This window comes from Erythranthe guttata, chromosome 11 (genome assembly GCF_056151865.1).
Source record: "Erythranthe guttata isolate IM_541 chromosome 11, IM_541, whole genome shotgun sequence".
NCBI lineage: Eukaryota > Viridiplantae > Streptophyta > Magnoliopsida > Lamiales > Phrymaceae > Erythranthe > Erythranthe guttata.
The window spans coordinates 3564071-3578143 of NC_142543.1; the positions used below are offsets into that span (position 1 = coordinate 3564071).

The 14073-nt window shown below is 39.2% G+C and overlaps 1 protein-coding gene across 1 annotated transcript; it reads right to left on the reverse strand.

Moving 5' to 3' along the window:
- Nucleotides 1–9534: 9534 nt before the first annotated feature.
- Nucleotides 9535–12945, reverse strand: LOC105965438 (protein terminal ear1). Its single transcript, XM_088825631.1, has 5 exons — nucleotides 11860–12945; nucleotides 10935–11634; nucleotides 10611–10745; nucleotides 10387–10528; nucleotides 9535–10293 (listed from the first exon to the last, which is right to left on the reverse strand). The coding sequence occupies exons 1-5, from the start codon at nucleotides 12518–12520 to the stop codon at nucleotides 9970–9972; spliced, it is 1962 nt and encodes a 653-aa protein (XP_088681757.1). The 5' UTR covers nucleotides 12521–12945; the 3' UTR covers nucleotides 9535–9969.
- Nucleotides 12946–14073: the final 1128 nt, after the last annotated feature.

The window sequence follows — 14073 nt, forward strand, 5'->3', positions numbered from 1 at the left end:
TAGAGCGTTGTTTGGATACACCACAAAATCAAACAATTTTCTTTCATTTGAAAAAAACGAAATTTCAAATTTCACTCCTTGTACCAAACACGTCCCTCTATTCTATACCGAATTTTGGATGCATTGATTTTGGGATGTTTAAAATTCAGTCAATTCCAAATAAAATGAACATGAAATGAAAAATTGTGAGGTGAAAATTTGACGGGTATAATCGGAATTAGTTGTCAAAATTCGGAGAAATCGGAATAAAAAATTGGGAATATTAGTTTCGGAAATTAGAACGGTTATCTTGTTCCAAAATAAATAAATAAAACAGAACAAAACATTATAATTTGTTAGTTACATAAAATTTAAACAACGTATTAATCCCTCCTCATTTTATTTGTCCATTTAGGCGAATGTACACGTATTAAAAAAACTAATAAAGACTAATAAAGTGACTAAAATAACCTATCTCATTAATTGTTTCACTGTTAATTTTTCTTAAAGAATTAATAGTAAGGGCAAATTACGTGCTTCTTTCAAATACTAAAATGACAACTATTTTGCAATGAAAATTTTCTCCAACACAACAAATAAAAAAATATTGGGGAAAGATTCCAGAGGAAAAAATCACGTTGAATTGACTAAAATACCCCTCCCATTAAATTTTTGCCAGTAATTATTTCTAAATAAATTAAGATTAGTAAGGGTAGAATTAAGAAAAGTATAGTGAGTGCTTAATTGTAATTAAAGTGAGTTTCATATAATGGTGAAAAGAAAATTCTAAAAATTCACCAATAGTAGAAAATCGAATATTTCAAGACCTAATTAAACCCGAAACCTGAAACTGAACCCAAAATTCGAAATCCGGAACCCTAAACGTGCTTCAGCAGCCAAAAGTCGTTTAACTTTAGAGAAAAACTTGATTGGCATTATATATAATGGATATATAGAATCAAGAATACAATAGTTACAACGTGTTAAAAAAAACTAGGCAATGGTCTTTTCCCCTAAACCAACCTACATTTTTTTGTACCTTTTTCATGCTAACCTTTCGTTTTGCAGTTGCCATATCTAATATCATGCAATATATATATATATATATATATATATATATCAGTGTTCTAAAAATCGGTCGAGGCGGCCGATTAATCGGCCGCCGAGGCGGAGGCGGTCCAAAACCTTTACGATTTTAGTGTAAAGGTTTGAAAAATCGGTTTTTTGCCTGTGAGGCGGTTTGAGGCGGTCCGAGGCGGTCTGAGGCGGTCCGAGGCGGTTTGAGGCGGTCAAACCTTTAAGGCGGGTCAAACTTCGGTGGCAAAAATCGGCAAAAAATCGGTCAAAAATCGGTTTTTTTTTTTTTTTTTTTTTTTTTTTTTTTTTATAAATCAAAATAAAAGTTGGGATTTTAATAAAAAAAAAATGAGTTTATACTTTATTTTGTTTATGTTAATTATTATTGTTAAAGAACTAATGATGTATGCCAAGAATGTATGTAAATTCAAAAAAAATTGCCTTTTTATTTATATTTTATAAGGATATTCATGTATTATGATCTTATTATTATTAAACGTTTATTATGTTATTAGAATATATAAATGATCGAGATATAACTATGTTTAAATATTTTTTATCTATGTTTTGAGTATTTATAAATAATATCTACAAATATATTATATTAAATTTTAAACACCGATTTATTTTCGATTTATCACCGATTAATCACCGCCGCACCGATTAATCGTGAGTCGGTGCCTGACCGACTCGGACCCGATTACCGATTTTTACAACCTTGATATATATATATATATATATATATATATATATATATATATATATATATATACACACGAAAAATTACAGTTTACGTTCCTCAAGTTTTCACCGATTTCACATTTGGCTCCTCATATTCACAAAAAATACATTTGATCCCACATATTATAATAATTTAACATTTTTGCTCATTTCCGTCCATTAACAGTTAATTTGTCAATTAAGGCAATGATGGACGCATGCTTGATTATGTTAGTACCAACGGGAATCGAAAAATTGACTGAAATGACTATAAATATTGGAACTTTGAAACATATAAGGGAGCAGATGTAATTTTTATGAACATTGATGACCAAATGTGAAATCAGTGCAAACTTAAGGGATGAAAAATGTATATTTCCCTAAATATTTATATCTAGACTGGAGATGATGATGTATTTTACTCACTATTTGATTAGGGATAAAAATATATTTAGACTTAAAATCACATGGAGTCTAATTGAAATTACGTTTAAGTTTAGATCGACTCGCAGGTTTGATAATCTTAGTACCTTTGTGATTTCAAATGTGATTTTGATTTTAGGGGTCTTAAGAGATAGGTCCCTGGTGACAAAACTAAATAGAACTAAATGACAACATCAACTAAACATTTGTTTCACATCCTTTATTAAATTCATTCCAAAAATGCCCTTTTACTCATCTTTATTTTATTGTTTTTTACTTTATCATTTTTTACATTATTATAAACAAATTATTCTTTTCTGTTATTTTTTATTTGAAAATTACGATTTTTTTTTTCGTTTTTATTAAAAAATAAAGTAGATTTTAAAAACTACTATGGTGTACTATGATATACTAAGGTACACTGTTGTATTATACATTAAATTATTATTAAAAAAATCATTTTTTTCTACATAATATTGAAAATTACAAAAACAACGTGTTTTTCGTTTTTTTAAAATTCAAATTACATTTTTTTAATTTTTTTAATTTAATCTATTTTTTTCAATATTGTATTAGACTAAAGTATACTGCGGTGTACTATAATCTACTACGGTGTACTACAAAACCCTAGCAGCCAACAACACAAATCTCACCAACCCTAGCCGTCAAACCCTAGCCGCCAAACCCTAGCCGCCTACCTTCGTAGCCGTGGCAACCATAGTCAACTACCAACATTGAGAAAACCTAGATTTACCATTTTTAACCCAAATCAAACAAAATCTCTTGAAGATCAAGAAAATCAGAAGCAATTAGTAAAGAATATACTTTCAATTAAATTTCCACCATAACCACATCCCTCACCGCTCATCGACCTCCACAACCCCCACCACGGCCGCCACAACCACCATAGCGGGACAACCCCCATCGCCATCGACCTCCACAGCCCCCACCACGGCCGCTACAACCACCATAGCGCGGAACAGCCCCCGTCGCCGCCTCGACCACTATGGCGGGACAGCCCCCGACTCGCATCGACTATCAAAGCCCCCTGCCGCCACCTCCACCACCACGACCCCCCGCTGCCGCCTCGTGCACCACGGCCCTTTGCCTTGTGCTACAATTGGAGAAGAAAGCAAGAGAGATATAGAGATGGAGAGAGATACAAAGATGGAAATGTGAGGAAAAAAACGAGAGAGAACGTGTGAGAGAGAGAGAAAACGTGTGAGAGAGAGAACGGAGAGAATACCGAAAGAATAAAATAAATCTGAATAAAAGAAACGTGAATATAAGTAGGTTAGAGAATTTAGGGTATAAGAGCAAGATTGGGATATAAAAAAAATTAGGGATGTGACTCATATATTATTTCAAATTAATGATTTAATTAAAAGAATGAATTTGGACTTGTCATTTAGTTCAAATTAAGTTTAGTTTGAGGGACTCCTAGCATATTACCCCTTGATTTTATTGTTGTCTTAATTTAGCAAAACTCAAAGCATCAAATTTGTGGTTCTTTGAATTGATTTTTCTAATCCAATTTGAATCAACTAAAATTAATGCTGGATGAGAGATATATGCATGAATGAATAAATAAACATTGTCTACTACTTTAAGTCTTCAATGTTATGTCTTTGAGTTTTGTTAGACTCACAATGTAACTAATTTATGCATAACTTTTTCATCCGATATCAAATCATTGTTGTAAATAAGATTAGAATTGGCAACAGGTCAAAATCACATTTAAAGCTAGAACGACACTGATAAATTTGAATGACAATTCGATCAATTTCAAATAACAACAATCACTATGAAAAATATAAAAAAGAAAAAAAAAATGGAAACATAGTTATCGACCAAAATTTCTCCTATGATACATTTTTTGAGCATAAAACACCCTAAAGAGGGGTACAAATTGCTAAAAAAAAAAATATTAGGAATGTTTGTAAATAAAATAACATAGATTAGTTTTTTAGAAATTAATTGAATATCTTCTTGTTTCATTTTTTATTTATTTATTAATGGATTGAATTGAAACAACACCTGGGGAGGCGGCCTCCACTCCGCTTTTCACTCCTTACATCGATATTCCAACCTTCAAACTGCCGAACAAACAGATACTTCATCGTTTCCAACACATGACCATTTCTTTTTAATTATTTTAATTAGGGTAAATTACAAAAACTCCCTAAACCTATGCTAAATTACTAAATTATCCCGTTGTTTGTTTCCGTTTCACACCGACTATCTTATCATGTGTGATATGCCTAATTGGGCCAACCCAATGGGCCTACAATTTCCTTACTTACTGGGCACGAGCCCAATATCGAAGATCATTATCACCGATGCCCAATCACCTTCAAGTAAGGTTTGAACCCGACAATCTCAACTAAGCTATAAATAAAGGTTTGAACTCATTCCTTAAGGTACGTCCTAGTAACTGAGCAATAATACAAAATGTATATTCTCTGGACTATTTCTATGATCAGCACGTGTGACTTGAGCGTCGGAGGGGTTTCCGCCGGATCAACCCCCGGCCTAGTTCACGTGTTCTATGTTCGCAGGTATCTCAAGGTCATCAAGCTCGTGAGCCAGTGATCCACTCTGCTCTTCCAGCTCATCCTACTTCAACTCTCTGAGGTGATCTATATTTAGCATCATCATTTTGGCGCCGTCTGTGGGGAGGCAAACACAATCACGTAGCGCACATGATGCCCTTGAGACATCTGCTCAGGGAGTGTGACACTGCTAACAACCTCCCACCTCGTGGAGGCTCTGGCTTGTCACATCCTCATCCCCATGCTTGGGATCCACTACGAGGCATTCCTCGGATGTCCCACTAGATCCTCAACAGGATTCACTTCTTCCCACCCCTCGATCGGTTCAGACAACCGAGGAGGCCCTTCAACGCTAGTAAGGGTTATCGACTCCCTGGGGGTTTATAGTGCCCCCAAAATATTTCGTTCGCCAAGGGTTATCGACTCCCTAGGGGTTTATAGCGCCCCCAAAATATTTCGTTCGCCAAGGGTTATCGATTCCCTGGGGGCTTACATCTGCCCCCAAAATATTTCGTTCGCCAAGGGTTATCGACTCCCTGGGGGTTTACAGTACCCCCAAAACATTTCGTTCGCCATGGGTCATCGACTCTCTGGGGGCCTACTTCTGCCCCCCCCTCGAACGGTTCAGATAACCGAAGAAGACCTTCAGCGTATGATCGCCGAACATTCAACAAGATCAACTTCAACTTGCTCCTCTAACGGTTCAGATAACCGATAAGGACCTTCAGCGTACGACCGCAAAAGTTTCAACTCGTGTTGTCACAGAAGCAATGGCACAACCGTGCGCATCCATCTCAGACCATAGGTCTCGAGCGCCTCATCCTAAAGTGGGAGGCTATCCCATCCCAACGTTGGCATCACCCTTACCTTTCAACCCCAAGTGGGTGTACATCCCATCTCAAGAAACGAGTATAATCTCCCTACTCAAAAAATAGAACATCCCCAAAGGGGTGAACATCAACCACCTAAAAAAAAAAAACGAGAAGAAAGAAAAAGAAGAAAGAAGAAACGCGCGTGCACAGCACGCGCGCGTCAACCACAAAAAAGAAAAAGAAAAAAAAGAAAAAAAAATAAAAGGGGCCAAATAGCGCGCGCGAGACCCAAGAACAAGAAGAAGAAAAAAGAGAGTAAAAGAAGAAGAATTAGAAGAAGAAAGAAAGAAAGAAAAAAGAAGATGAAGAAAAAAGAAACAAGAACAAGAACAAGAAAAAAAAAGAGTAAAAGAAGAAGAATTAGAAGAAGAAACAAAAAAGAAAGAAGAAAAAAAAAAAAGGCGCACGTGCACAGCACGAGCACGTGCGTCAGCACAAGAAAAAAAAAAAAAAAAAAAAAAAAAAAAAAAAAAAAAAAAAAAAGCTGCACAGACCGGGCGGCGCCCACACGCCAACTCGCGCGTGCGCGCCACGCGCTTACTCTAAAAGTTTTCTCCCCGCATGCAAGGCACGCGCCCGCGTGTAACCTACCGCGCGGCCACCCCTTCCCAGCATCAATGCGGCCCCCCCAACCCACCCACCCGCGCGCTCTCCCTTGCAGTCCAATCGCGCGCGCGCCCCCCTAGGCACATTAAATTGCGCGCGCGCACTCCTAGATACGTGAAATCACGTGCACCACCCATCCAATCAAATCGGGCATCAATCCTCACATAATTGAGCGTACATTTTACCGCGTTCCACCAAATTGCGCGCGAATTTTAACTCGTTTCACCAAATTGCGTGAGAATTTCAGGGCGCTCCACCAAATTGCGCGAGCTCTCCAGCGCACCTCACCATATCGCGCACGCTCCCAAACGGATAAATAAAAATTATTATATCTCCACACCACGCCAGCAATTAATGGTACACCACAGTACCGATCTACTCTCGACATGATCCGGTATCCTTTTCGACTTGGCTCCCACATTGAATCGAGAGTGGGGAGCTTGCAAGACTCCCACTAGGAGATAACTCGCTCGGTCATATAAGCCGTTGCGAGGCAACTCCCACGAGGAGCCAACTCCCTCAGGTCTACGAAACCACATCGAGATAACTCCCACGAGGAGAGAACTCACTCCGTCCAACAACCCTTGCGAGACAACTCCCACGAGGAGCAAACTCGCTCTGTCCTACATCCCACAGCGAGACAACTCCCACGAGGAGACAACTCGCTCGGTCCTGCAACACGCAGCGAGACAACTCCCACGAGGAGACAACTAGCTCGGTCCTACAACCCCTTGCGAGGCAAATCCCACGAGGAGCAAACTCGTTTTGTCCTACATCCCGCAGCGAGACAACTCCCACAAGGAGACAACTCGCTCAGTCCTACAACCAGCAGCGAGACAACTCCCAAGAGGAGACAACTCGCTCGGTCCTACAACCCCTTGCGAGGCAAATCCCACGAGGAGTCAACTCCCTCGGTTCTACGAACCCGCAGCGAGAGAACTCCCACGAGGAGACAACTCGTTCGGCACTACGAACCCGTTGCAATGCGACTCACAAGTGCAGCCACCTCGCTCGATAATAACTCGCTGCGAGACAACTCGCTCAGAGCAACCTCAATCCGCACGCTCCTCAGTCGCGCGTCATCTAATGCTCCAACAACTTCGCTGCAAGACAACTCCCACGAGGAGACAACTCGCCCGAAATTCACTATATAATCGCAAGCTCAAGTTAGCACGATTACAACCCTAGAAACACTTAGAGATAATATGGGAATCCATATAGCCTGGCCAGCTTGATTACTCAAAATTTATCTACTTATTTTCGATGGGTCCTTCATTAAAACGTGGCCATGGTCCAAACATACTTACAACCCACGAGGTCTAACAAGGGGTATGATCCCCATAAAAAAAATCTTGAGAGCCTGATCCCCTCCTCAAGTACATCACGCACAAGGCTATATGTAAACACATACAAGCAACGCGTCAAAACATTGACAATATCGATAAATAATAACTCCCACGAGGAGAATACTAGCTCCGTGCTACTACATTATCGCGAGACAACTCTCACGAGGAGATAACTCGATCAACTCTATTACCCCACGGCGAGACAACTCCCACGAGGAGATAACTTGATATGCGCTACCACATCGTCGTGGGACAACACCGACGACTCAAGTCACTTACATCGCGACAACTTGGTCGCGCTACGCGCCAACGCGCCTTCACGCCCCTCCGACACACGCTCCAACGCGTTTTCGCACACCATCGACAACTACAATTTTTACTTTCGACACGATATGTCACCCATTTCAACATGGCCCCCACATCGACTTGAGAGTGCGGGGCTTAATGATATGCCTAATTGGGCCAACCCAATGGGCCTACAATTTCCTTACATACTGGGCCACGAGCCCAATATCGAAGATCATTATCACCGATGCCCAATCACCTTCAAGTAAGGTTTGGGCCCGACAATCTCAACAAAGTTATAAATAAAGGTTTGAACACATTCTTTAAGGTACGTCATATTAACTGAGCAATAATACAAAATGTATATTCTCTGGACGATTTCTATGATCAGCACGTCTGACTTGAGCGTCGGAGGGGTTTCCGCCAGATCAACCCCCGGCCTAGTTCACGTGTTCTATGTTCGCAGGCATCTCAAGGTCATCAAGCTCGTGAGCCAGTGATCCACTCTGCTCTTCCAGCTCATCCTGCTTCAACTCTCTGAGGTAATCTATATTTACCATCATCAATGTGATTATTCATATAATCTTTTTTCATCATAGAATATTCCCCAAAATGTTGATTCTATACCCCTAAAAAAGTCTCTTAAATGTAAGTGACCACCGAAACTTCAATATCATATTATAGTTTCACTGCACTTCCTGGATTGCTAATATGAACCACCATAGCACTACATTGGCAGTTTTTGAACATATGTGCATGCCGTCAATATGTTCCATCACTGCAGGATAGAATCAACATTTTTCATAGAATATTTCCTCAAATTAAAAATATATATATATATATATATATATATATATATATATATATATATATATATATATATATATATATATATATATATATATATTCATGAAAAATTACACCATAAAGAAGTCGGTGTACGACGAAAACTAACATCGGGGTGATTCTAATAATTACGGATAAACGAGAGTGGTTTTGGTAATTTAGCGTAAGCTGATGGAGTTTTCATAATTTACCCTATATTAGTTAATACTTCAAAATGATCAATTAAAACACACAAAAAAAATTAGGGTAAATTCCACTTTACCCCCTCGTACTCTGCCTGGGAGTCACTTTACCCCCTCGTACTCTCAATTTTATCGATTTACCCCTTGTACTTGTACAATTTCCCAATACAGCCATTTCCTTCAATTTTTGTCAATTTTGACTCTAACGCCATTTGGTCAACTCTGTAAATTACAAAATTGCCACCGCCTATAACGCGTCGTTTCTCCTCCGTCAATATTGTCATTTCTTCTTCTCCCACCACTTCCCCTTCCAAGATATCCCCAAATTGAACCCCTAACTTAGTAAAAATCAAGACCCAAAAATTGATCGATTCCACCCAGTGCAAAGAAAAAAATATATGAATGTGTGAAACTTTCTCTTTTCTAATCTCGAGAGTCAAAATCGAAAAAACTCAATATTTACGTCAATATTTTGACTCTTGACCAAATGGCGTCAGAGTCAAAATCGAAAAAAGTTGACGAAGAGGGTTGTATTGGAAAATTGTACAAGTACAAGGAGGTAAATCGACGAAATTAAGAGTACGAGGGGTAAAGTGATTCTTGGGCAGAATACACAAAAATTTAAAATAAGAAACATCACAAACACTTTGGAAAAACAGAAAATGAATTAAATAAAATTCAAAATATTTGTGTTCACTAAACTTGGCAAAACCAACCACTAATCACATCTTTCTACTACAGGAGAGAGAAAAGACAAACAAAATAAACACAAGTAATAAACCAGATAATAAAGCTATAAAAGCCCTATTAATAATTACCTAGCTATAATGCCAATTAAAAACATTCTTAATTATACGTAACTAAATAAATATATGATACAAATTAAACAAACATAGACGACGCCTTTGGCTATGGAACTGTAAAGAACTGTAGGGTTGGGAGTGAGTAGGTAAGTTATAAGTTCTTGTTCACTCTTCTTGCATGGCATGGATGAAAGCTCGGAGCTCAACAAACCCCATTGGTGGTAGAGCTAGCTAGAGAGAGAAAGTAGAGAGAGAAACTGAAATATCCATTAGTTGATTCAGTTCACATTTTCATCATCGACGGCGCCGGCGCCGCCGCCCTCATCATCATGGCCATCATGGCTGCTGCCATTGTCAGAACTATGGCCGTTGAGTCCCTCAACGACCAATGGCGGTTCCGACGAAGACTGAGTTTCCTTCGATGAACTTCCGGAAGGAGACGGGCTGCCTCCGCCGATAACCGAACGGCCGCCAACTATCGGAACGGGATCCGGAACCGCCACGCCATCTCGCGGCGGAGAGAAAGTCACCGGCATGTACTCCTCGGCTTCTCCGGCGGGGAACTTTGAGTTCTTGAAATGCTCTCTCAGTGCTTCCAATCCCTTTAAAATTTAATTCATTATTAATTATTCATGAGTCATATTTCATATAATATGCAAATAAATATACATATATACATATATATATATACATACCTGGAGTCTTGCATAGGTGACGTGGCAGATTTTTTTGGAGTTGAATACTTCCCAGTTTTGATGGTGAAAGGCTTTGTAGAGTCTAATAGTTGCCTCGGGTGAAGTCATGTTCACAAACCCATATCCCACATTGCACTTGTTTCTAGTTAATTACCATTTAATTAATAATTAGCAAATTAATTACGGAATTAAATAATAGATAATTAATTAAATTAATCACTCACATGAAATCAATAGGAAGGTAGACGAAATCGTAAGAGGACAAAGGCTGGTCATTCTCGCCGCCGCCGCCGCCGGCGGCCAACTGCTCGTTACAGTGGATGCAGTGGTTGTCCAGCATGTTCAGCAGCAGCTTCTGACTGCACCATTATATATATATATATATATACAATATATATATATAAATAAATATATATTCAAAGAATATTATAAATATGAATATTCCAAATGTTTTTTTTTTTGGCTGGAGGCAGAATATTTTGGACAACCCAGCAAGCAAGCTAAAATGAATGGCTATATATATATATATATATATATATATACATTACCTGTACTTGTTGGGGATGTTCTTGATCATGACAGTGGTTCTTGAATCCCTAATACTGCAATCAGATTCCACAATCGCATCTTCTTCGTTTATCAGAAACCGCGGATCGTGTTCCATCTTCCCTCGTCTTCCTCCGCCTCCGCCTCCGCCCTTCCACGGCTTGCAACCGCCACCGTGGCTCTGCGGCTTCGAACTCCCACCACCACCACCACCATCAGAATTGTTATTATTCCCTTTCTTGAAATAACAATGATTCTTCTTACGCGCATCACCCGGCCTAGTACTACTACTATCCGAACACCTCTCGTCCTCGTTACAATTATTCTTAACGCATAAATTCGCAATCGATTCGCGAAGCGAAGACGAACCACTACTCCAGCTCTTGCTCCCGTCGCTCCCACCAGTGTCGTTTCCTCTACGTTCATAATCCCGCCGCATATTTTCCGGGGACGACGACGACAACGGAGGCCGTTTATTCAAGTTCCGTCTATTATAATTAGTAGCTCCGTTGTCGAAAGGGCCGCCTTTCCAGAATTTCTTGACTTGGCCACCAGGCCGACTGAATTCGATCACGATGGCTTTCCCGTAAATAACACGACCGTTCATCTCCGCCATTGCCCTAGCTGCATTTCTTACATCATAGAACTCCACAAATCTCTGGTGTCTTTTGTTCGGTGTCTCTCTCAATTCCTTCACCGGCCCTATTTTTTTTTCAAATTTTGCAATTAAATAAAAAAAGCATTAATTAGAAAACATATAAACGCAATATATAAGAACAGCTACCAAGAATATATTACACATAAATGTTGGTCAAGACAACGACACATCACTCTGAAAACATATCTGAAAAAACACACACACACACACACACACAGAGAGAACTCAGAAGAACCATTCACATGGCGACTGAACTTAAAAACACTTACCAAAGGCTTCAAAGATATGTCTGAGATAAGGAGGAGAAACCCTTGTGTCCAAATTGAATAGGATCAGGGTTCCTTGATTATTTCCATCGGGGAGGCCAGAAGTTACCGGAACGGTGAACTGGGCCCACACCACGCGTCCTGTGATTAGCCCACGCGCCGTCTGCGGCGGCGGTATGAAAGGATGGGGGGGACCGTTATTCATCAGGACGGCGTCGTAGTGGCGGCCGATGCGGTACTGCTGCTGCATGTGCTGCTCCTGAATCGCCGCCAGCGCCGCCTCCGCGTCCCGGACGTCGTAGAAATGGACCGTCACCAAACCCTCGCGCCGCCGCTCCATCTGCACCGCCCTCACGTCGCCGAACACCTCCAGCTCGCGGCGGACCGTGGATTCGCTCACGGAGTTCGGGACCATGCTGAGGAGCAGGGTCCGAGACGGCGTCAGCGACGACGGAGGAACGGAAACCGGCAGCGGCGGCGGGGGATCCGCGGCGGCGCTTAGAAACGCCGGCCGCGCGTAAACACCCATCATGTTGTCGTACGGCGGTGGAGGGTACGGATGGAAAATTTGAGGTGGGAGGACTGATGAGGGGAAGAATTCCTGAGCACCGGGGTCTAGATGGTTGTTGGACGACGGTCGCCGCGAAAATCCCGGTCCGTTCATCGCCGGAAAATTGCTTTTTTTTTTCAATAAATAGATGGATTAAAATTTTTTTTTTTCCGAGAAGGGTTTTTATCCGAGGGTGAAGTTAAACGACGACGCTTCAGTGATCTTGTTATATGCAGTTTCAGTAACATATCTTTTCTTCTCTCTCTAGGCTTTCTTTCATGCTACAGTATCTCTCTTTCTCTCTCTCTCTAGACTCTACCTTGAATCTTCTACTACCTATGGCTATGAGAGTGGGAGTATGATAATTGTGTGATTTCTCTGTGTGTGTGTGTTATTGTGTGTGTGTTTGTGAGAGAGAAAGATGAGAGAGAAAGTGAGAGGCGAGAGAATGACAGAGAGGTACAGACGAGAAACGATACGATATATACTATTTAATGTAAAGAAGAGACGATTTTTGCCTATGATATTAAAACACGACTTTCTCTCTCTCTCTTTTAAAAAGTTTCCTAAATAGTGTTCATCGTTAAATTACCAAAATACCCTTCTCACTTAATTATTATGTCATCAAGCGGCAAATAATTATTTTTCCAGGGGCTCTTCGACAATAATAGAGAAAACTCCAATCTCATTTTTTTCAATTAAACAATAGTCATAATTTTGGAGCACTTCTAATATTACATTGTTCTTCACTCTCGATTCTCACGATAATCTCATCCTCGTATGGACATCAAACACCTCCGTATTTCTTCTTCCATTCGTCTGATACACTTTGGTTTTTCTTTCTTCGATTTTACTATTGTTATGTGATAGTTTACGTAAGCGTCTATATATAGTCAAATATTAAATCAACTATGGTTCTTCATGGTCAATATATTGTTTTTAGATCCAATATACGCTTTAATATTTTGAATCAACTATAGTAATCTATTCAAATTTAGTTTAATTCAGAATTTCGAAAAAATATAAGATAATCTAGAATTTCACAAATAAAAAATTGGAATTGGGTTATCACTAATTATATTTCGAAAGTGTGGATTTGTCTCAATGCAATTTCAAAATGGAGTTTTCACTTATTATCCCTATTTTATATCCACAAATTTAAATATTTTTCACAAGTACAAACTGTTGGTGGTATTAAACTCTTTGAGAAATTGAACAATATATGTCCCTAATACAAAATTAATTTATAAGATAACAATGTTACTTACACATTGATAAACATTTACATAATTCAACAATCTAGAGATTAAACTTCAGGTAAGGTATTATATGAAGATAAAAAAAAAAACCCTCTTATTTGTAATTATAATTTTTCCTTTTTATATATTGTCTTACACATCCACCACCTTTACAATCTCAAATTTACCTGAGAGTGTTCATCCGGTCAGTAAACCAATCGAATCGAACTGAACGGAAATTAGTATGTCGATTACCGAACCGTTAATTCGGTTTTGTATTCAGTTTTATTTTATTTTATATATGTAATATTAGTCTTTAAACTCAAATTAATTTTAAAAAATCAAGATCAAAATCAAATTTTAAATATTTTTATAAAATGTTGTTAATTCAGTTATTTATCGAACCAAATGCTAAACGATATTAAATTT

What these genes read in the sequence shown, in the direction of transcription:
- LOC105965438 (XM_088825631.1), bottom strand. Translation starts at nt 12,520, where the DNA reads ATGAACGGACCGGGATTTTCGCGGCGACCGTCGTCCAACAACCATCTA. An exon ending in AACATCCCCAACAAGTACAG is followed by an intron (nt 10,746 to 10,934) that starts GTAATGTATATA and finishes ATAATGGTGCAG; the next exon opens with TCAGAAGCTGCTGCTGAACA. An exon ending in TCACCTATGCAAGACTCCAG is followed by an intron (nt 10,294 to 10,386) that starts GTATGTATATAT and finishes TAAATTTTAAAG; the next exon opens with GGATTGGAAGCACTGAGAGA.